The sequence below is a fragment of the Battus philenor genome, unplaced genomic scaffold, assembly GCF_028537555.1.
Source record: "Battus philenor isolate CCGP_79_NKW_IND1 unplaced genomic scaffold, ilBatPhil1.0.hap1 SCAF_26, whole genome shotgun sequence".
Classification (NCBI taxonomy): domain Eukaryota; kingdom Metazoa; phylum Arthropoda; class Insecta; order Lepidoptera; family Papilionidae; genus Battus; species Battus philenor.
Window position 1 is genome coordinate 11073617 of NW_027181689.1, and position 23353 is coordinate 11096969.

At 35.3% G+C, this 23353-nt stretch overlaps 1 protein-coding gene across 1 annotated transcript; it reads left to right on the top strand.

Annotated features, from left to right (window-relative positions):
• The first annotated feature begins 1999 nt into the window (after positions 1-1999).
• On the top strand, positions 2000-14270 carry LOC137925226 (facilitated trehalose transporter Tret1-like). Its single transcript, XM_068768638.1, has 3 exons — positions 2000-2112; positions 11549-11684; positions 12935-14270. The coding sequence occupies exons 1-3, from the start codon at positions 2074-2076 to the stop codon at positions 14263-14265; spliced, it is 1506 nt and encodes a 501-aa protein (XP_068624739.1). The 5' UTR covers positions 2000-2073; the 3' UTR covers positions 14266-14270.
• The last annotated feature ends 9083 nt before the right edge of the window (positions 14271-23353 follow it).

Genomic DNA, 23353 nt, shown 5'->3' on the forward strand with positions numbered 1-23353 from the left:
GCTGCGGCTTAGGGCTACGAATCTTGAGAAAGCGGTACAAATCAATAATCTTACTGTGGCCATATATTACGTTTACAATAATCATAAAAAATAACATCCAAAGTGTATTTACAAGACACCTGTAAAAACTGACTGTACTAAAGGTTTGACTGCAAAAAGTGTCAAATTCATAAACGTAATTAGATTTTTTAATAAAATTTTATCAGACTACCATTTGAAAAATAGACGCATATTAAAAGTGAATTAACTGAAAAAGCTTATAATTCAATAAACGAATATTTAAATGACAAGAATCCTTGGCAGTGATTTCGCTTGATTATTTTGATTATTAAGCTATATCTGATAAAGTGTATATATAAATCTGTGTTGTTAAACTATTAAAATATTTGTTGCTGAGGAGTTTCTTCCCGCTTCTTCTCTACAACTATAACATCCTGCGAAGCAGAAAGTCAAAAAAAGGATGAGAAGTTGCCGATCAATATGAGTTCTAGTAAAAGTTCCAAGGTTGAATAAATTTTATCTTTATCTAGTTTAGTTTGCGTATAAACAGTCAAAGTAATGGATCGATGTCAGTATTAAGAACTGGAAGAACGTTAAGGGTTCCAAAGCAGTGCAGGTCTTGGTGGTGCTTATTACAAGCGTACCACGGCGCCGCCTGAACTATATGACTGATGATATATATATACTATCTAATAGAAGTGTAAATTAAGTGCGATATAGATAGTAAAATAGCATTAATAATAAATGAACTGTTAAACAAATGACGAAAATAATAAATAAAATTGTAGAACTCCGGAGGGAAGGCGAAGGAAGTGAGGCTATGTATGGATGGAAAGTAGGGAATGAAATGAAACATTCTGTGAAGGAAATTAGAGAAAAGAATGAAAGACATTGACAATTACGGAAGATGAATGTGGAAATCAATTAAAGTTATTTGAAAATAATGTAAGTAAAGACCCTTTTCACCCATGATAGGTGTTCAAATTGCCCCCCAAACACGGAACAAAATGAGAGCGTTGTTATCTCATAACTAGCTTGTGATGTACATATACAAAACATTTTAGTCTATAGCTAGTTACTTTACGCGTCTTTGTTTGCATCTTGAAACTATTTACGAGGTAACATTTAAAAATATAACGTAATATATGACGTTTTATTACATTTCAATATTAATAAATCTATTTGAACCTATTAAAACAATTGAAAATATGCTTTCAAATGTTTTTTTCGATATTACAAGCATAGCTGCAAGGCATATGCCTCTCCCGGGGATATACGACAATCGCCCCGCTTGGCAAGCGGGTTGGCAATCGCAACGTGGTGTTGAGGTACGTAGAAAAGATTATTGAAGGTAATAACTAAATGTCTCGAGTAGTTCAAATATCAGGGGAACCGAAAAGTAATGTTGCTTTCTTAACTTAAATTCACACGACTACATTTTTAACAACAATATATTCACTTTCGTTATCAACAACCTTTTGATATCTAGTATACAAATCATTTTTTTTATTTTGGATGGGACCACCTGGTACTAGAGCGAGAGGTATACCTAATGCCAGATGGGCAGACGAAATCATGGCTTCGGCCGGTCATAGGTGGTTCCAAGTTACCAAAGATAGAGCAAAATGGAAAGATTTGAAGGAGGCTTTTACCTTGAGGAGGTCCATACAAAATCATCAGACTATTAATTAAAATCACTAATATTTAAGTTATATGTATGGAATGAAAAAAAGCTTTTTTATTATTATTATCTATTATACAAATCAATGCCGGAGCGGTCAATCTGTACGTAAAATATGACGTCAGAAACGACATTACTATCCAGTCTCACAAATAATTAACTAAATATTCTGTCCGTGTAAATCAGTGAATATGGTCACCCTACAGGTTTTGTAGTTTGGCAGTCCGCCATGAGCGTCCGTCGCAGACTAGTGGACGAACACTTTGCTACTAAACACTGTAGTATCGGCGACGTAATATCGATAATACATATCGATACAGTATCAGCTGTAGATCAGAGTTGTATAATGTGAATTCTATTCAGTTGAACAAGCATGCGCGTGAATATAAGCCATGGGAAAAAAACAATTCATCACTCCTTTCAAAAAGCAAGTACGTATATTTTAATTTATTGTGATATTTATATCGTTATACTCATATATATTACTTACTTGCTGTGCCTGTGAATATTTCCGCGTGGAATTTATCAAAAAAAAAAAATATATATATATATTTACGTTTAACAATTTTTCTAAAATATAAGTAGCCTAAGTTATTCCTTATTACGCCAGCTATCCATCTTTATAAGTAACGTCAAAATCGGTTCAGCCGTTTCAGAGATTAACCGTAACAAACATACAGACAAAAAAGTAAAAAGCGTTTATTTTAATACAAACATGCACTACTATTTTATTTATTTTTATAGATGTGTAATTAAATATTTTTATTGTAATATAAATAATCGTTACATTAGTCGTGTACATTCATAGAGAAATACACGAAAATTTCATATTAGAATAATAATCAAGTGTTTTAATATAAAAATACATTAACGTGAAAATATAATAGATACATACAATAAGTTCTCGTTTTACGTTACACTAGATATAATACTATGAAAAAGTAAAGTGAATTTGTTTATAAATGGAAATTATTTATCTATTTTTTCAAATCAATTTCATCATCTTCAAAGCAATCCTCGTCCGATAAAAAATATTTTTGTCAACGCCTTTTTCAGTCCTAACAGCCTGAAAAATATTTTTCCAGTATAGCCTCCAAGACCTTCGAATTGGTTTATATTATTCCTTTTAAGTTTGCCAAATGGCCTGAAGTCGTACGGAGATAAATAAAGTAAATATGGTTGCGGAAGGACATGAGTCGAGTTTTTGATGCTTTTTTTTCTTCAAAATTTAACGATATTTATAACAATTTAGACTTGTCGCGTTTGACAATATGACAAACAGACGCAGACCAAAAAACAACTCATTTTAAAGAAAACACTCTAACAATACTAAATAGAAATAAAAAATAAAGGTTTATGCATTTTAATTGCAATAATTAAAATTGATTAAAAACGACGGTTGCGGTCTTTGAACTTTTGGTATTGTGTTAGCGCAGAGTTCCTCAAACTTTTTTGTGTCGTAGACCCCTTGCCATGTTTTTCCGTGTTGGGTAGACCCCCTAATTACCTGATATTGATTTTCTGTAAATTTCTAACTGTAGTGAAGTTTAGTGTTAAAAACTTAAAGTAAAAACACATGTTATTTTATACATTTATTAATTGAATTTAAATTAAAACTACTCAAGATAAAATTTTGTATCTGTTATGTAAAATATACGTAACATTAAATAAACATATTTTTTTACTTCATAGGTACTTTTATAAATAATGTAAATATTTTGATATTATAAGATAGTATGATGTAAGTAAATAGGTACTATCAGTGTATGTGTTGAGATCTACTATCGTGGACCCCCATTTTCATTTCATGGATCCCCAAATTTTTTTTCGCTGACGTAGACCCCTTGCAGGTTGTCATAGACTCCTAGGGGTTGATATAGACCACTTTGGGAATGACTGTGTTAGCGCGTTTATTGATTCGATTGAAAAACGCGTGTCGATGTCTGAAAAAAGTCTGCAAGGTTTTTTAGATCCATTTAATATATACATAAACTAATTTAATTATATTATGTAGTTATCAATAAAACGTATCGAAACGAAATTTATTTAAAATGAAACTTTTATTAAGTTCTAATAATTAGTAGTAAAAATCCAAATTATACCTTCTATACCATTGTAAATATTTAAAATTTTCATGATATGTAAAGGTATATAAATATTATGAGAAAATTAAAATTCTAAAACGCAAAATGCATTAACATGCATTAGGTTCATGGAACTAGTTACAGTGTTATATAGAAACTGGCCATGTCTTATATATACTTTAGTTATAGGTAATATACACGAATACCGCGCGTTGCATCGTTTTGTTTTGCATTTTTTTCGAAGATGTTAGTACTAATTTTCGCTGTGCGTCGTTAGATTTTCGAGGTTGCGTTGTTTTGGGTTCGAGTCTTTAATTTTTTTTTGAATTATTTTTTCTCAATGCTGGCAACACTTTTGTTTCTAATTGCGCCATGCCATCAAAACTCGGGGATTCCCTTTCTAACTAAAAGTCATCGCAATTTGAATACAGTTTTATTTTCACTTTGTTTTGCTAATTTTAAGAGTTCAGTTTCAATTACGTAGTGTTTTGTGCTTTTTTAAAAAGATTTTAGTAAATTAATGTAAATTTTAACGTGTTATTTCTGGTTACAAAATATTATTCCAATTTATTTATTGGCAGAGTTATATTATTTTTGTTTTTTAAATGTTTACTTTGTTCAATTTTCTTTTTAAAAAGTTGTATTTTCGTGACCCTGGAACCTATCTTCGATCTTTACATGGTTTGCTATAGAAAATCTTAATTCACTTCGCGGCGTTTCAATTTGCGTCGTGTTTTTTTTGGAACGTAACCACGACGCAAAGTGATTGGTGTATTACAATAATTTTCTTCAATACTTTCATGGGTCATCATCGACTTCCCCCAAAGATATCTATGAGGTGATATATCATAATCACGACACTTAACAGGCGGGTTGGTGATCGCAGTGTGGTATGATGGTCAGCAGGGAACCCTTGCTGCTCATCTTCTGGAAACTTGTTTATGTGCAGAAGCAATCTTATACAATCATCATCGAGTATGGGATGTGTACAAATAAATTTCCGCAAGATATCTAAAACCTGCCGTTGCTTAGTTTTAAATCTAAAATTAAAAGTATTTTATTAAATAAATCATATTATAGCATTCAATAGTTTTCAGTTGATCGAAATATGTGGAACTTGGTTTATTGTCTCATTTACATGATTGATATTATAATGTACACATCTAAAATTGTTAGATTTCATTTGAAATAGCAACTGTTAAGTTTCTTCGGTTCTTCTTATCAGATCAGCGTTCCGAGCTGGTGGTAGCTTTCTGCTTATGTTAAAATAATTGACGATTCAATAATGCATGTAAATGACTACTTCAATAAAGATATTTTGAATTTGAATTGACTGTAATAGGTTCCAAGATATTATATATTTATCCTATAATGCAGTGATGTTGTATGATAAATTTATTATACTGATATCTATCGATTTTAAAAAAGACAGTTACATAACATTATTATTTATATATCCATTAATAAATACGTATAAAGCGTTAGGCATATGAATAAGAAACGAAAAGAGATAAACTCTTTTTTTTAATCTGTGGCTTCTAAAATGTCTTTATTGACATATATAATGTAAGGCATGGCCCTGCTATCTTTGAGAAGGGTGATGTCAATAACTCTGACATCACCAATTTCGGTGATTACTCATTTTCAAATAAAATACAGTTTCGGTATAACTTTTCATGTTTCATTATCAGCGTAAAAATTTCCTAATGTATCCGAACATTTAGGCGATTCAAGTGACATCTATGTCGGGTTGTTTTTTCTGGATCTGGATTCGTACTTTCTCGAAGTTTGAGAAGGCAGGACGTAGATGGCGCTTAGCTATCGCTATCAAAGCCTTAACATGTTTTAAAGGTTGTCAAGTTCGAGGTTTCCCTGCTGTTCACGTGCGTAATAAAACAATAATGGCCACTTTTTTTTACTCGTTCCTTCTCATTTTTGGTCTCTGAACGCTGATCTGTTGAGAAAAGCCAGTCAGAAATTCAACAGTTGCTCTTTTAAATGAAATTTAACAATTTTTTTAATGTGTACATTAAATTATCAATCATGTAAATGAGTCAATAAATCTACTTCCACACATTTCGATCAACTAAAAACTATTGAATGCTATTTTTTATTTATATAATAACATACTTTTTATTATAGATTCAAAAGTAATAAACGGATAGTTTGATATCTTCGGAAAATTTATTATACATATATGTGTACATCGATGCTCGAGTGAGATATATCGCGGGTTGAAATCTCGGGATATATTCTTATATAATTCACACTTTGTGCGTTAATTATATAGGATTGCCACTGCTCACAAAAAAATTTCCAAAGGATGGACAGTAGCGTCCTCTGAGTACCATAATATCACACTGCGATCGTCAACAGATAGGTTAGGTCAAGTTATAGGTTATGGTGCTCTCCTACCATAAACGGGGCCTTCGGAGTCGCGGGAGTTTAGGGTGGGGGCCCTAAACTCCCATTAGCTTCGGCGACTCTGAGGCGAACGATGCTTCGATGTGGTCTCGAACCATCGTGATAGCACCACGAGGGTTTTGGGGATAGCGTATCCACGCATACCCCGGGACGGGCTATCGAAAAATAGCACGGCGTGAGGGAAGACCGCGTGGCGATCCCTGACCGGAGATACCGCGGTCCCCCGTTTAGCGCAGAGGGCGACCACCGGGAAGGGGGGGGTTGTGGGTAGGAATCCCACATACCCCTGTCCTCCCCCCAGAGGCAGGGCATCTTGAATATCAGAAGATTTCCAAAACCGAAAAAAAAAAAAAGAAAAGGTTAGGTTAGGTTAGGTTATACGTCAAGCGTAGTGATTATGGTATGTTATATTCCCCCATAGATATCTTTATCAATAATCACGCTTTCACATATAATCACTACATTTGGATTCTTCTCTCAGGCGATATAGTATAATTTCATCATCTTCAAAGTAATTTTCGTCCGATAAAAAATACTTTTCCTACGCTTTTTTCAGTCCTCGAAATAGCCCGAATAATCTTTTTTTGGTATAGCCTTCCAGACCTTCTTCAAATCAGTTTATATTTTCTTTTGAGTTGGCTGAATAGCCAGAAGTCATATGAAGCCAAATCAAGCGAGAAAAAGTTTTTGATGCATTTTTTTCTTAAAAATCTAACGATTTTTGTAACATAGGCATAGATATCTTTGTCAATAATAACGCTACCACATATATCACTACATTTGGATTCTTCTCTCAGGCGATATAGAACACCAACTAGCCCTTCTGTCTGTCATAAATACGTCTAGTCATTGGTCGCCATCTTGACAAATTTCTAGAAGGATTGCTATATATTTTCTTGAAGTACCTACATATAAATTCTTCTTTTCAGCCGATGGACGTAATATTCGTGTTGTGATATTGCTTGATCTTATCGATAGCGCCGCAATTTGCGAATTGATAATCCTATCTGACAGCTGTTTTAGATCCAATCGAGTCTAATCAAGCGGAATAAAGTCCAGTATTGTTTATGTTATAATCTTGACGTGCGAAATTGTGATATCTTAAAAGTAAGGCCATCAGCGAAGTCGTAGATACAAAGTTGTCATTCGAATTTGGAATAACCTTTATTGTTTTTTTTTTTCATTTGTAGTATTTACTAGCTTATCGTGGCTAGCATTGATTTTTGTGTATCATATATATTATTGTTATAGGAATTTTTCTAAAATAAAATTAGCCTTGGTTACTCCTTATTTCATCAGCTACCTGCCGGTGTAAGTCCAGTGAAAATCGGTTAAGCAATTTCAGAGTTTAGCCGGAAAAAACAGTCATACAAAGATTTTGAAAAATGTAGTTTTTGTCATATACCATATATATATATTTACATTATATCTATTTTATATGTATAAATAAGAAAAGGATCAATACGTAGCTACTTCCGGCAATGCATTAGTAGCCGTGCAATAAAGTGCACCGCCCGTCACAGTGGCCACTGTTTTTGACACTAATCGGTGTAACATAACTCCTGAAGATGCCCCGTGTGAAACACGTGTTGAGTGATTTAACGTGTGGTAGTTGTGTAATTCGCATTGTTAACCGCACGCTCATTTATCAGCGGGCTGGCGGGCGGTGCACTTTATTACACGACTACTACTGCATTGGCGGAAGTAGCTACATATTGGTCCTTTTCTAACTTAGTGAGAAGAATGCCGTTCTTCAGGAATTATTCTCATGTTGTACTAAATATTGGAAGGTTTTGTTACCGGAATGGCTGATTGTGATGTAGTGGAAGCCATGGTGGTATTAAATTAACTGTTTTTCACCCTGGAACCACAGAAACATCTGCACAGAACCGTTTCAGTTGATCGAACGATACGGAACCAGTTTTACCATCCGTGTTGATCTTGGGCATTTTTTCTGACCGATGGATTACCTTGTATTGTATAAGACTATAGTAGCTTGTATATTACTTTAGGAACACCGCTTTATCAGTAAACAAGTCCTTGTAGATAGGGGTGACTCTAGCTCGTGTAGCGCCCGTGTGAAACCCTGGCGCCCCCTAGGCCTGACTCCCCCCCGCGGCTAAAACTATTAACTTTGCCGTCATAACAAGAAAGTTTTTTCATATTCCAACAAGCTATTTTATAAGTACGTATAGCTTACAGTATGGTATTAGTTACGGCCTGTAGCACATCTCTGTTGCGAAACTAAGCGGCGAACCGCGATAGTTCATGTTTCGTCTTGTGTTTTAAGTTTTATGGATAGCGAAATAGAAGCGAAGTGTATAGAATTTCTGTTTCGCTGCCCATAGAGCTTAAAACCATGTGTTGTATCATGATGGTCCAAGACGATGCTTTTAGCTGTCTCAGGGAGCGCTGCGGCGACGCCTGAGACGGCGGCGCCCGTATGCATTGCACACCCTGCACTATAGGTTAAGCCGCCCCTGCTTTTAGACTAAGGTTTTTATCCCAACGTTATCACAAACATCATATAAATATAGTATATGTTAAATATAGTATATAGAAGAATAATGGACGGTGGTTACGAGAAGCGTGTTGTAGTTACAAGTCCATATAACTGGAACGTAATATTCTCTGACAGCGAATATGATTATCCTATTACAATTAAAATGTTATTGCGTTTTTGGTGACGTATTGGAAGTGAGCAAGAAAAGGACCAATATTTAGCCACTTCCGCACATGCAGTGGTAGTCGTGCAACAAAGTGCACCGGCCGCCAGCCCGCTGATAAATGCGTATGCGGCAAACAATGCGAATTACATAACCGCCACCGCCGATTGACTGGGTGTTACATAACTCTTGAAGATGCCCCGTGGAGGGGTGAAACGCGTGTTGAGTAATTTGGCTAAATATTGGTCCTTTTCTTGCTTAGGCTGGACTTCCGCAAGGTAACGCCTGATTCCATTAAGTATTGGAAGTAAGTTTGCCTGACAACTCCCATCACCTGAAGAGTCAGGTAGTGCTCTACACTCACTTCAAAGAGTACTGCTGTCATAGACATAGGAGGCAAGATCTACCGTAAATAGGTCCCAGGACTGAGGCAGGTATACTGTACCAATTGGTACAACAAAACGGTTTGTAACTTTGAGGACAGTATAGTCAACAAATTAGAAATAGGTTTGAGAGGATGATGTTCTTTTTAAATGACTTTCCAACTTATTCAGGTTATATTCAGTTCTTCACGGAGAGGCTGTAAATCATATAAAGGAAGTTATCGATATTATCCGATCAACTTGATAACGTTATCTTTTATTGTATAAGCACTAACCATATTCTTCAATGACGTTTCAGATAAATAAACATTGAGTTTTTCAAACAGTTTTTTTAAACACTTAATAGATAAGATGTTGTATTTAAACTACATATAGCTGTGTTATACAACGATTTTTGTACCAATCCCCATCTTGTAGTGCAGTGATTCCCAAAGTGGTCTATATCGACCCCTAGGGGTCTATGACAACCTGCAAGGGTCTACGTCAGCGAAAAAAAAATTGGGGTCTATGAAATGAAAATGGGTCCACGACAGTGGATCTCAACACATACACTGATAGTACCTATTTACTTACATCATACTATCTTATAATATCAAAACATTTACATGAAGTACCTATGAAGTAAAAAATTTGTTTATTTAATGTTACTTATATTTTACATAACAGATACAAAATTTTATTTTGAGTAGGTTTAATTTAAATTCAATTAATAAATGTATAAATTAACATGTGTTTTCACTTTAAGTTTTTAACACTAAACTTCACTACAGTTAGAAATATACAGGAAATCAATATCAGGTAAGTAGGGGGTCTATCCAACACGGAAAAACATGGCAAGGGGTCTACGACACAAAAACGTTTGGGGAACTCTGTTGTAGTGTCTCGGTTGCTTTTTATTTTCACACATTTTTCTTCGAAATTTTGTGTTTTTTCATATTCTTTTCAATTTAAATTTATCAAAGAAGTTTCAATACGAACCGTGTAGACCAGTATTCTTTAAACTTATATATGCCATGCGTTAGCCTTTCTAAAATTATGTCACACTATGTAACATATATATGTTTTATATTAAAGGGAAAGGTTTAAGCTCGTGTAGAGTCTATTCACGGATTTCCACCTTTAATAATCAAATTTCCCACCTGTAGGGTGTGGGCCCTACTTTGAGAAACGCTGCTATAGAGCAGGGATGAGCAACCCGCGGCCCGCGGGCCGCATGCCTCCCTCGAGGCATGTAAAAATTTAATTTATTTTTATTTTTAAAAAAAAACCGTGAAGCAAGGCTTAAATGATAACAAAGTGTCCAATTAGTTTTGAATATCTTAAATACAAACATATACCACGTTTATAACATATTCTAAAACCTTGTATATATACTTTATTTTCTTCATGGGCTCTTGTTTTTGAAACTGCGGCCCTCCGAGCAAAAAAGGTTGCTCACCCCTGGTATAGAAGATTGTCATCATCATTACAGCCGTAGAAGGAGAACAATGATTTCACATAGGAATGATTAGAAGCGGACAACTTCCAGTGTTTTTCGTGTAGTGAATGAATCAATAAAAATGTTACCATCGCTAATGTCAGTTCTTGGTACCCTATGACTGCGATATGCATTAAAAAAAGGACGGGGCATCTTCAGGGGTTATGTTACACCGATTAGTGTAACATAACTCCTGAAGATGCCCCGTGGAGGGGTGAAACACGTGTTGGGTGATTTGGCGGTGGCAGTTGTGTGATTCGCATTGTTTGCCGCATACGCATTTATCAGCGGGCTGGCGGGCGGTGCACTTTGTTGCACGACTACCACTGCATGTGCGGAAGTGGCTAAATATTGGTCCTTTTCTTACTTAGGATGGACTTCCGCAAGGTAACGCCTGATTCCATTTAAAGCGATATGCATTGTCATTAACTCAAATTCATAAAAATTCATGACAGATGCCCTTTTTCCACTCCCGATAGCATTATAGCAATCTCATTATTCTCCAGGAAAAGAAAAAAAACGAAAAATATAAAGAATGAATAGATATATATCTTTGGTTGCATAACCCTAAACTTAAAAAGCAGAGGGCATATAGGTATATTATATATATATATATATATATATATATGTTCGTATGACAATATAACTTTTATATAACATTTGTTTACCTGCCCACTAATTGTCTTTACAACACCTTGGGTTGAGTAGTAGAGAATGCCTAAAGGCATTAAGTCCGCCATTACAAAGTTTGTAAAAAGCGTGAATAAAGAAATATATCTCTGAGCAGAAATGATGATAGAGAAAAAAAAAAAAACAACTTTTTTACTCGGCAGTGTTTCGTAACGCTTGGTGTGTCGCTGAACGTGGCCGGTCACGGGCTGGTGATGGGATTTGCAGCCATACTGCTACCGCAGCTACGTCAACCAGACTCCATCATACCCATCGATGACTCATCAGGATCCTGGATAGGTGAGCCCAATGAATTTAGGTGTTTATATATATACGTCAGAAAAAAAGCCTTAGTGGCGTCTTTTAAAACTGATATTAGCTTTCATTCGCCTAGTAAGTTAAAAACGTCTTGAAAGATACAATCGCTTCGGCGGTTATATATATATATATTTATTTATATTATAGCTCCTCTATAACCACGTTCTTTAAATCAATAAATTCACATAACAAACGCAGTCGTGTGTTATATGTGATCACTTTATCAAACATCTTTATTTAATAACTTTATTGTACACGTTAGGATACATTTAATAAGTTTTAAAATAGTATACAAAAAAGTACAATGAGCGGTCTTATCACACGAGGCAATCTCTTACAGACAACCATAGTATGGAAAAGATAAAAGTACTAATAATGGGTAGTTTACGTGTACAAAAAATACATATTTACAAACAAACGAACATAAACATACATAGAAATACATACATATGTATATAGCATATATACTTATAATTAATAAGGTATAATACATATTATAAATATAATACAATAATAATTTTTTTCACACATTAATACGTGATTTAATCAATTATTACGTAAATATCGTTCACAGGTATTTGTATATTTTTACTAGGTTTTTTATTTTAACATGTATATCCTAAAAACAAAAAACCTATTTTGTGCCATATTCAATCTTAGCCTTTCTAAAATTCTTATGCCCACCTATGTAACATGTATTTTTATATTAAAGCGAAAGCATTAACTCAAGTCGAGTCCATTTTATAATTGCCGCCCTGGACAATCGTATTGGTCCACTGTGGGGCGTGGGCCTCACAGGAAACATTGGTGTGAACTCTTTATGGCCGTCGTTCATATCCCCCAAGACTCACATGATTAAAATCAAAATGTTGATTAGCAATATTTTGCAATATAAAATTTTAAATTAATCTTTGAAATTACAACAAAGGTCAAATCATTATAAATTGTACAAGCTTACAAAATAGTTCGTTCATCAATAAACGTTTTTAGTGTTTTTAAGTGACCACAAAAAAGTCTGAGTTTGTTATGTATTGTTTTCAAATCAGAACCTTAAAATAAGTAATTATAGGCGACCTTTATCTGTTTTTATCATTTCATCTCTTTCTCATCTGTTTCTAGTTTCCATCAAATAAGGCTTCTCTAGCATTCTTTTCATTATGCCCACAAGAGGTCACTGTAAATGATTGTAAACTTGAATAAAAGTTTAATTTAAACAATTGTTTATTTCACAGCCTCCATCCTTGGCTTCGCTCTCCTGGGTGGAAACTTCATAGTAGCACCTATAATGGCAAAATATGGCAGGCGTACTGCTAACTTAGTCAGTCTGATGCCAATGATCGTCGGCTGGTTCTGCATCATCACAGCCACTAACATCACGGCTCTACTCATCGGCAGATTTTTCCAAGGTTTAGCCATGGGCATGAGCGCAACGTTGGGACCAGTTCTGATCGGAGAGTACACCAGTCCGACGAACCGTGGAGCTTTCTTGACCACCATATCCTTGTCCATCGCAACAGCAGTTCTCACCGTCCACACTTTAGGTTCTTATTTGGTCTGGCAGACTGCAGCTTTGGTCTGCGCCTGCATAACCTTCGTGGACTTGATAATCGTGATATATTCCCCCGAGTCTCCAAGTTGGCTTGCAGATCAAGGAAGATATGAGGAGAGCGAAAGGGTATTTAGATGGCTTAGAGGTGATGGGGAAGAAGACGAACTGCAGCGTATGATTGAGACAAGCGTTATTGTGAACGAATCGAAGGCTGCCGCCAATATATCACAGTCTTTCTCCAAGAGATTTAAATCTCAAATAGCGTACATTGGGTCTACAATCAAAAAGAAAAGCTTCTATAAACCCATATTTATAATGATACACATCTACACATTGAGTCAATGGGCGGGCGCCAACATCTTGGCTGCTTACACCATCGATATCTTCACCAATGTCATCGGCACCGAAGCGAACATCTCTCTCATAGTGATAACTCTTGACGCCCAACGAATTATTTCAAACTCAATAGGCGTATACGTTATAAAAAAGACGAAAAGAAAAACTATATTTTTAATAACAACTGCTATAAATATCTTTGCATTTCTGACAATAGCCGCCTACACTTATAGCAAGAGCAAGAACATGCTTCCGTTTGATCATCCTCTTATCGGCATCTTACTGATCCACCTCCACATGCTATCTATCGCGATGGGCACAGTCCCTTTACCATTCATCATAGCTGGAGAAATCTTCCCTCTTGAATATAGAAGCCTTGCAGGCGGTTTCAGTATGGTCTTCATGTCAACAAATCTCTTCATCACCGTCAAAACAGTTCCCTACCTGTTCAAGAACCTCGGCATCCATGGAGCTTATCTCATCTACGCAGCGGTGGTAGGTTACTGCTTCGTGGTTGCGTGGTGGTTCCTGCCTGAGACCAAGGATAGAACGCTCCAAGAGATAGAGGACGAGTTCAGAGGGAGACCCATGTCGCCGGAGGAACTGAAGTCTACACAGTCTCTCACGTCCCTGAAGTATGCGAATAAAGACAGACGTTGTAGCAGTCCTGTTGTGTAGCTAAATGTGATGGCGGTTTAAAAAAAGAACATCTTATAAATATATATTGGAGATTTCCATTTATCAACTGCCTCATCACGATATCTCTATAACTATAATACTTAAAGACTTGAGATTTGGTAGAAATATTTCTTTTACCAAGGAAAATTCAGCTAAGAAAGAATTTTACGAAATATCTTTCGTAAGATAGTTGAAGAGGCTTTTACAAAAATTGCATATTTTTAAACTACACGTTAAAAATTTCGAAGAATCGATTTTATCAAAAGGCAATACATTTCACGAGAATCAGGTAGAGATACATATTATATATAAGGCATAGCCGCGTTTAGAATAGCTAGGTGGATAATCAATTATCCTGGGATAAATATAAGTTTTGTAACTATATTATTGTTAAAAAATTTGGTAAAACTAGATGAATATTTATAAGTATTGTTAAGAATAAATATCGCTCTAACTGCTGGACCATTCGGAAACACATTGTGACTCCATTATTCATAATGAGAGTGGAGGCCTATACCTTGCAGTGGGCGTCCATCGACTGAAAATATGAAAGCCTCTACCGGAGAATGCACCGATACTGAAATAGTTAAAGACACTTTCAAAGATTACTAGAAACTTAGTCACTTAAAACTGACTCGACAGTCAAGTAAAAACTCCGACGAGACCAACAGCAACACATCAAAAGCTAACATGCGAAGGAGGTGCAAAAATTTAGTTTCTAAGTCATAGACAAAAATATTATATAGCTTGCCCTGAATGCGACGTAACCTTGCACGGTTACTAGCACCAACTTTACTCTAAATATGACTATATGACATTACTTAGTGATAATAAACTATACTATTAATAAATAATACTGTTAAGCAAAAGAAATAGTTTATGTATAAGTGAAAATAAATAGCTTTAAGTGAAAACATTTTTGTAAGTTTTAAATATGTCGTACTTGTAGAATTTTAATACTAATTGAAATAAGTGTTGAAATATCGACAACATACTTATTTATTTTTGTCTTTTACATGTGATTTATTGATATGTCGTATTGTGTAATATACTGTAAATAAATAAATACATAAAATTTTTCACCTTTTGTTTGCTACATTATCACAATTTCAACCAAATTTTTCGACTTTATTTACATTTAACCATTTGTTGTAATTTTTATGTCTAAATAAGAAAGGACCAATATCTAGCCACCTCCGCACATGCAGTGGTTGTCGTGCATGAAAGTGCACCGCCCGCCACGTGTAACACGTGTTAAACACCGAGTGACAAGCACTAATCTGTGTAACAGCTCCTGAAGATGCCCCGTGGAGGGGTGAAACACGTGTTGGGTGAATTTACGGTGGCGGTTGTGTAGTTGGCATTGTCTGTCGCATGCGCATTTACGAGCGGGCTGGCGGGCGGTGCACTTTCATGCACGACAACCACTGCATGTGCGGAGGTGGCTAGATATTGGTCCTTTCTTATTTAGGATTGACTTCCGCAATGTAACGCCTGAATCCATTAAATATTTTTATGTCTGTTTTTTTTTTATTTATATATCCAGTACATCTATTTTATTGTTTGACTTAACCTATATTGCTTTTATTCATGACTAGTTAGGGATATTCTTCGAATCTTTTTGACTCACTTTCAAGTGTTATTCGTCTCTATTGTATACTGTACTACTTTTTGGAGAATGCTGGAGAGGCAATGATGTCTTCTACGATCTACTTTCTCCTTCTGATATGATTCTTAGATTGACCTGTTTCTCATGGTTCATGATTTGACAGTTTATCCTAGTTACACTTAAGGTTAATTATATATTATTTGAAAATAGAACTCTCCTTCAATTTATTACTTTATAACTTAATATAGAATTTCACTTTTCAATTACTCAATATATTTAATTGCGAATTGATAGAGTACTTAATAAAATTATCACATGACTGGCACTTAACCAAACGTAACGTAATTTTTTATTGTACCGACTTTAAAAGTAACGCGTGACGAGTTGACTTTTTGCCAATTGTAATAATTGTTGCGCCAACGTTTAATAAAAGTGTATTTTTATTTATAAACTGTTTATATCTAACCTAAAAATATATTTTAATAATTGTACACAGAAACTATAAAAGATGACAGGAAGGTACGTTCTCTAATTAGTGGACCGATGACATAACTAAGAAATATAAAAGATGACAGGTAGGTACGTTCTCTATTTAGTGGACCGATGACATAACTAAGAAATATAAAAGATGACAGGTAGGTACGTTCTCTATTTAGTGGACCGATGACATAACTAAGAAATATATAAGATGACAGGTAGGTACGTTCTCTATTTAGTGGACCGATGACATAACTAAGAAATATAAAAGATGACAGGTAGAGCTACGTTCTCTATTTAGTGGACCGATGACATAACTAAGAAATATAAAAGATGACAGGTAGGTACGTTCTCTATTTAGTGGACCGATGACATAACTAAGAAATGTAAAAGATGACAGGTAGAGCTACGTTCTCTATTTAGTGGACCGATGACATAACTAAGAAATATAAAAGATGACAGGTAGAGCTACGTTCTCTATTTAGTGGACCGATGACATAACTAAGAAATATTAAAAATGACAGGTAGAGCTACGTTCTCTATTTAGTGGACCGATAACATAACTAAGAAATATTAAAGATGACAGGTAGAGCTACGTTTTCTATTTAGTGGACCGATGACATAACTAAGAAATATTAAAGATGACAGGTAGACCTACGTTCTCTATTTAGTGGACCGATGACATAACTAAGAAATGTAAAAGATGACAGGTAGAGCTACGTTCTCTATTTAGTGGACCGATGACATAACTAAGAAATATTAAAGATGACAGGTAGAGCTACGTTCTCTATTTAGTGGACCGATGACATAACTAAGAAATATTAAAAATGACAGGTAGAGCTACGTTCTCTATTTAGTGGACCGACGACATAACTAAGAAATATTAAAGATGACAGGTAGAGCTACGTTCTCTATTTAGTGGATCGATGACATAACTAAGAAATATAAAAGATGACAGGTAGAGCTACGTTCTCTATTTAGTGGACCGATGACATAACTAAGAAATATAAAAGATGACAGGTAGAGCTACGTTCCCTATTTAGTGGATCGATGACATAACTAAGAAATATAAAAGATGACAGGTAGAGCTACGTTCTCTATTTAGTGGACCGATGACATAACTAAGAAATGTAAAAGATGACAGGTAGAGCTACGTTCTCTATTTAGTGGACCGACGACATAACTAAGAAATATTAAAGATGACAGGTAGAGCTACGTTCTCTATTTAGTGGATCGATGACATAACTAAGAAATATAAAAGATGACAGGTAGGTACGTTCTCTATTTAGTGGACCGATGGCATAACTAAGAAATATTAAAGATGACAGGTAGAGCTACGTTCTCTATTTAGTGGACCGATGACATAACTAAGAAATATTAAAGATGACAGGTAGAGCTACGTTCTCTATTTAGTGGACCGATGACATAACTAAGAAATATTAAAGATGACAGGTAGAGCTACGTTCTCTATTTAGTGGACCGATGACATAACTAAGAAATGTAAAAGATGACAGGTAGAGCTACGTTCTCTATTTAGTGGACCGATGACATAACTAAGAAATATTAAAGATGACAGGTAGAGCTACGTTTTCTATTTAGTGGACCGATGACATAACTAAGAAATATTAAAGATGACAGGTAGAGCTACGTTTTCTATTTAGTGGACCGATGACATAACTAAGAAATATTAAAGATGACAGGTAGAGCTACGTTCTCTATTTAGTGGACCGATGACATAACTAAGAAATATTAAAGATGACAGGTAGAGCTACGTTCTCTATTTAGTGGACCGATGACATAACTAAGAAATATTAAAGATGACAGGTAGAGCTACGTTTTCTATTTAGTGGACCGATGACATAACTAAGAAATATTAAAGATGACAGGTAGAGCTACGTTCTCTATTTAGTGGACCGATGACATAACTAAGAAATATTAAAGATGACAGGTAGAGCTACGTTTTCTATTTAGTGGACCGATGACATAACTAAGAAATATTAAAGATGACAGGTAGAGCTACGTTCTCTATTTAGTGGACCGATGACATAACTAAAAAATATTAAAGATGACAGGTAGAGCTACGTTCTCTATTTAGTGGACCGATGACATAACTAAGAAATATAAAAGATGACAGGTAGAGCTACGTTCTCTATTTAGTGGATCGATGACATAACTAAGAAATATAAAAGATGACAGGTAGAGCTACGTTCTCTATTTAGTGGATCGATGACATAACTAAGAAATATTAAAAATGACAGGTAGAGCTACGTTCTCTATTTAGTGGACCGATAACATAACTAAGAAATATTAAAGATGACAGGTAGAGCTACGTTTTCTATTTAGTGGACCGATGACATAACTAAGAAATATTAAAGATGACAGGTAGACCTACGTTCTCTATTTAGTGGACCGATGACATAACTAAGAAATGTAAAAGATGACAGGTAGAGCTACGTTCTCTATTTAGTGGACCGATGACATAACTAAGAAATATTAAAGATGACAGGTAGAGCTACGTTCTCTATTTAGTGGACCGATGACATAACTAAGAAATATTAAAAATGACAGGTAGAGCTACGTTCTCTATTTAGTGGACCGACGACATAACTAAGAAATATTAAAGATGACAGGTAGAGCTACGTTCTCTATTTAGTGGATCGATGACATAACTAAGAAATATAAAAGATGACAGGTAGAGCTACGTTCTCTATTTAGTGGACCGATGACATAACTAAGAAATATAAAAGATGACAGGTAGAGCTACGTTCCCTATTTAGTGGATCGATGACATAACTAAGAAATATAAAAGATGACAGGTAGAGCTACGTTCTCTATTTAGTGGACCGATGACATAACTAAGAAATGTAAAAGATGACAGGTAGAGCTACGTTCTCTATTTAGTGGACCGACGACATAACTAAGAAATATTAAAGATGACAGGTAGAGCTACGTTCTCTATTTAGTGGATCGATGACATAACTAAGAAATATAAAAGATGACAGGTAGGTACGTTCTCTATTTAGTGGACCGATGGCATAACTAAGAAATATTAAAGATGACAGGTAGAGCTACGTTCTCTATTTAGTGGACCGATGACATAACTAAGAAATATTAAAGATGACAGGTAGAGCTACGTTCTCTATTTAGTGGACCGATGACATAACTAAGAAATGTAAAAGATGACAGGTAGAGCTACGTTCTCTATTTAGTGGACCGATGACATAACTAAGAAATATTAAAGATGACAGGTAGAGCTACGTTTTCTATTTAGTGGACCGATGACATAACTAAGAAATATTAAAGATGACAGGTAGAGCTACGTTTTCTATTTAGTGGACCGATGACATAACTAAGAAATATTAAAGATGACAGGTAGAGCTACGTTCTCTATTTAGTGGACCGATGACATAACTAAGAAATATTAAAGATGACAGGTAGAGCTACGTTCTCTATTTAGTGGACCGATGACATAACTAAGAAATATTAAAGATGACAGGTAGAGCTACGTTTTCTATTTAGTGGACCGATGACATAACTAAGAAATATTAAAGATGACAGGTAGAGCTACGTTCTCTATTTAGTGGACCGATGACATAACTAAGAAATATTAAAGATGACAGGTAGAGCTACGTTTTCTATTTAGTGGACCGATGACATAACTAAGAAATGTAAAAGATGACAGGTAGAGCTACGTTCTCTATTTAGTGGACCGATGACATAACTAAGAAATATTAAAGATGACAGGTAGAGCTACGTTTTCTATTTAGTGGACCGATGACATAACTAAGAAATATTAAAGATGACAGGTAGAGCTACGTTTTCTATTTAGTGGACCGATGACATAACTAAGAAATGTAAAAGATGACAGGTAGAGCTACGTTCTCTATTTAGTGGACCGATGACATAACTAAGAAATATTAAAGATGACAGGTAGAGCTACGTTCTCTTTTTAGTGGACCGATGACATAACTAAGAAATATTAAAGATGACAGGTAGAGCTACGTTTTCTATTTAGTGGACCGATGACATAACTAAGAAATATTAAAGATGACAGGTAGAGCTACCAGGGTGAATCAAAAAGTTCTTAGAAGTGCATATATATGAAATCTTTTTGGATCAAGTTCGATATTCAAAGTAAAGAGTGTCTATCACACTATATTTATACAGACTGTCACTTGTTTTTGTCAGTTCGTTCGCATGTAATAATTTTTTTTGTGCAACGAGTTGCTAAAAAGTCAAAATTATGGATAAAAGTGAGTTACGTGCGGTGATAAAATATCTCAGTTTGAAAAAAATGTCTACGAAGGAAATTTTTTTGGACATTCAGCAGACATTAGGGGGTGATGCTGTACCCTATTCTACGGTTGCGTACTGGGTGGCTGAATTTAAAAGAGGTAGTTCAAGCTGTAAAGATGACCCGCGTTCTGGGCGGCCTTCAACCTCCGTTACAGAAGAAAATGTCAAAAAGGTTGAGAATCTGGTTTTGGAAGACAGAAGAATGACTATAAAACATATAGCTGAGATCCTAGAGATACCTTTTGGCAGCGTTCAATCCATTTTAATTGATTCACTGGGGTTCAAAAAAGTGTCTGCAAGATGGGTGCCACGAATGTTAACCGACGAAAACAAAAAGCGACGTTTGGAAATTTCCAAGCGTAATCTCGAAATGTTCCAGCGTGATTCGGATAATTTTTGTCGTCGTCTTGTCACCATGGATGAAACGTGGGTCCACCATTTTGATCCTGAAACTAAAAGACAAAGCATGTCTTGGAAACGACCATCCTCTCCATCCATTAAGAAATTTCGAGTTGCTCCTACCGCTGGCAAAGTTATGGCCTCTGTGTTCTGGGATAGTGAAGGAATCCTTTTTATTGATTACATGCCAAAAGGCCAGACGATTACTGGCCCCTTTTATGCAAATTTAATCCCGAAAGTGCGTGAAGCGATTAAAGAAAAACGTCGTGGAAAACTGTCGTTGGGCGTGTTGTTCCTTCAAGATAACGCTCCTGCTCATCGATCAGAAGTTGCGCTCAACGCAATCCGCTGTGCTGGCTTCAATCTCCTTGACCACCCACCATATTCTCCGGACTTAGCCCCAAGTGATTTTCACTTATTTCCAAAATTAAAAGAGGAAATTCGTGGAACAAAATTTCACGATAATGACGCGGTTATAGCTGCCGTAGAGGACTTTTTCGAGAGTCAAGAAAATAATTTTTTTTTCACAAGGAATAAGGAAGTTAGAAACGCGTTATTCTAAATGCATTGCATTGGAGTGAGATTATGTAGAAAAATAAAATATTATTATATAAATCTTTGCATTTTTTAATATTGATTCCAAGAATTTTTTGATTCACCCTCGTACGTTTTCTATTTAGTGGACCGATGACATAACTAAGAAATATTAAAGATGACAGGTAGAGCTACGTTTTCTATTTAGTGGACCAATTACATAACAAAGGTTGTGAAAAGTCCCTGGATGCGGGCTGAGGAAGACCGATCATCGATGGAGCCTTTGGAAGAGGCATATGCCTCGCAGACGTCTATCGGCGACCTGATAATGATTATTAGTACTGTGTTAATTTTAAGTTATTCAAAACGATATTCAAATATTGCATTGTTTAGTCTTGTCATGATTGACCTTTTTTATTATAATATATATGTTACGCATATGTATGTATGTTTAAGTATGTATGTCTATGTATGTTTATGTATATTTATGTTCATTTGTTTGTGAATATGTATTTTTTTGTACACGTGAACTACCCTTTATAAGTACTATTATCTTTTCCTTACTATGGTTGTCTGTAAGAGATTGCCTTGTGTGATAAGACCGCCCATTGTACTTTTCTGTATATTATGTATCTTATCGTGTACAATAAAGAATATTAAATAAATAAAGATTGCATTTAAGTAAATATACACATATATATTTACAGAACTATTTTACAAATGACACAAACTCTACTGTGACGCGTTGTTTTTTATTATTATTAGGATCTATATACAACAAACACTAACGTCCGTGCTTCTGTTTTTATATTTACGTTCAATATTTACGTATTTCCTTTGCCCATGTTTTTGCATGTTACAGTGTTTACTAAGTCTCTTGATCTATTTTAAAGATGATCTAACAATGTCAAGTTTTTAAGAATACGTTTCGTGCGACCACTTCCTCATCCCTACTCCATATTGGCATCTTCAGGTTGTGTGTCAGTATGTGCGACGGTTGCCGTATTCGTCACATCGAGGAACCTTGCGATCGTATCTTGAGTCTTGTCCGTGTGATATACGCACGAGTTCGTGTGACGTGATATTGCTACCACCACATGGACACTGCTATACCCGAGGGTATCTGTTCTTTGACTGACAACGCTTACCGTCTCTCTCTTTAGCCTCTGACCCTCGTGGATGGTTCCTTCCTTGATCCTCTGTACTGCCATGGCTAATGAGAACATGTGTATCGGCTTTGGTGTGAGTTAGGTAGAGTTTGGTGGTGAAGCGTTGCCGGTAAAATAATACAATGCTTGTGGTATAAGAGACCAAATCAGGCAGGCCAAGACAGGGCTATTATACCAATGCTCCCAGCGACACCCACATCTATTGCTTAAACAAAAGAATCTCACATCTGTTAAATAAAAAAAAAAAAACACGTGTTCTACATTGGTTATTCATTTGTTACCCATCTAGATCAGGGGTAATATTTATCAGGTTGTCCCATAAATCAAAGTAGAACCTGTATACGTAGTTAATCTTTTTAGGGCATCAATATTGAGAGAATTAGTGTCTAGGCTACTGAAATTTAGTCCTTGCGATGTTGGCACCGGGCAATCTATTTTATCGGAACTTAAGTTGGACAATTAATCTTTTTGACCATAAAAGCATGTTTTATTGTTTGATATACCAGAAAATAAAAAAGATATTTAATATTTTTTCGATTTTTGCAAATTAAATTGAACAACTTCAGTGAAATAATTAATCGTACTTCTGTTAGAGGGTCTGTAA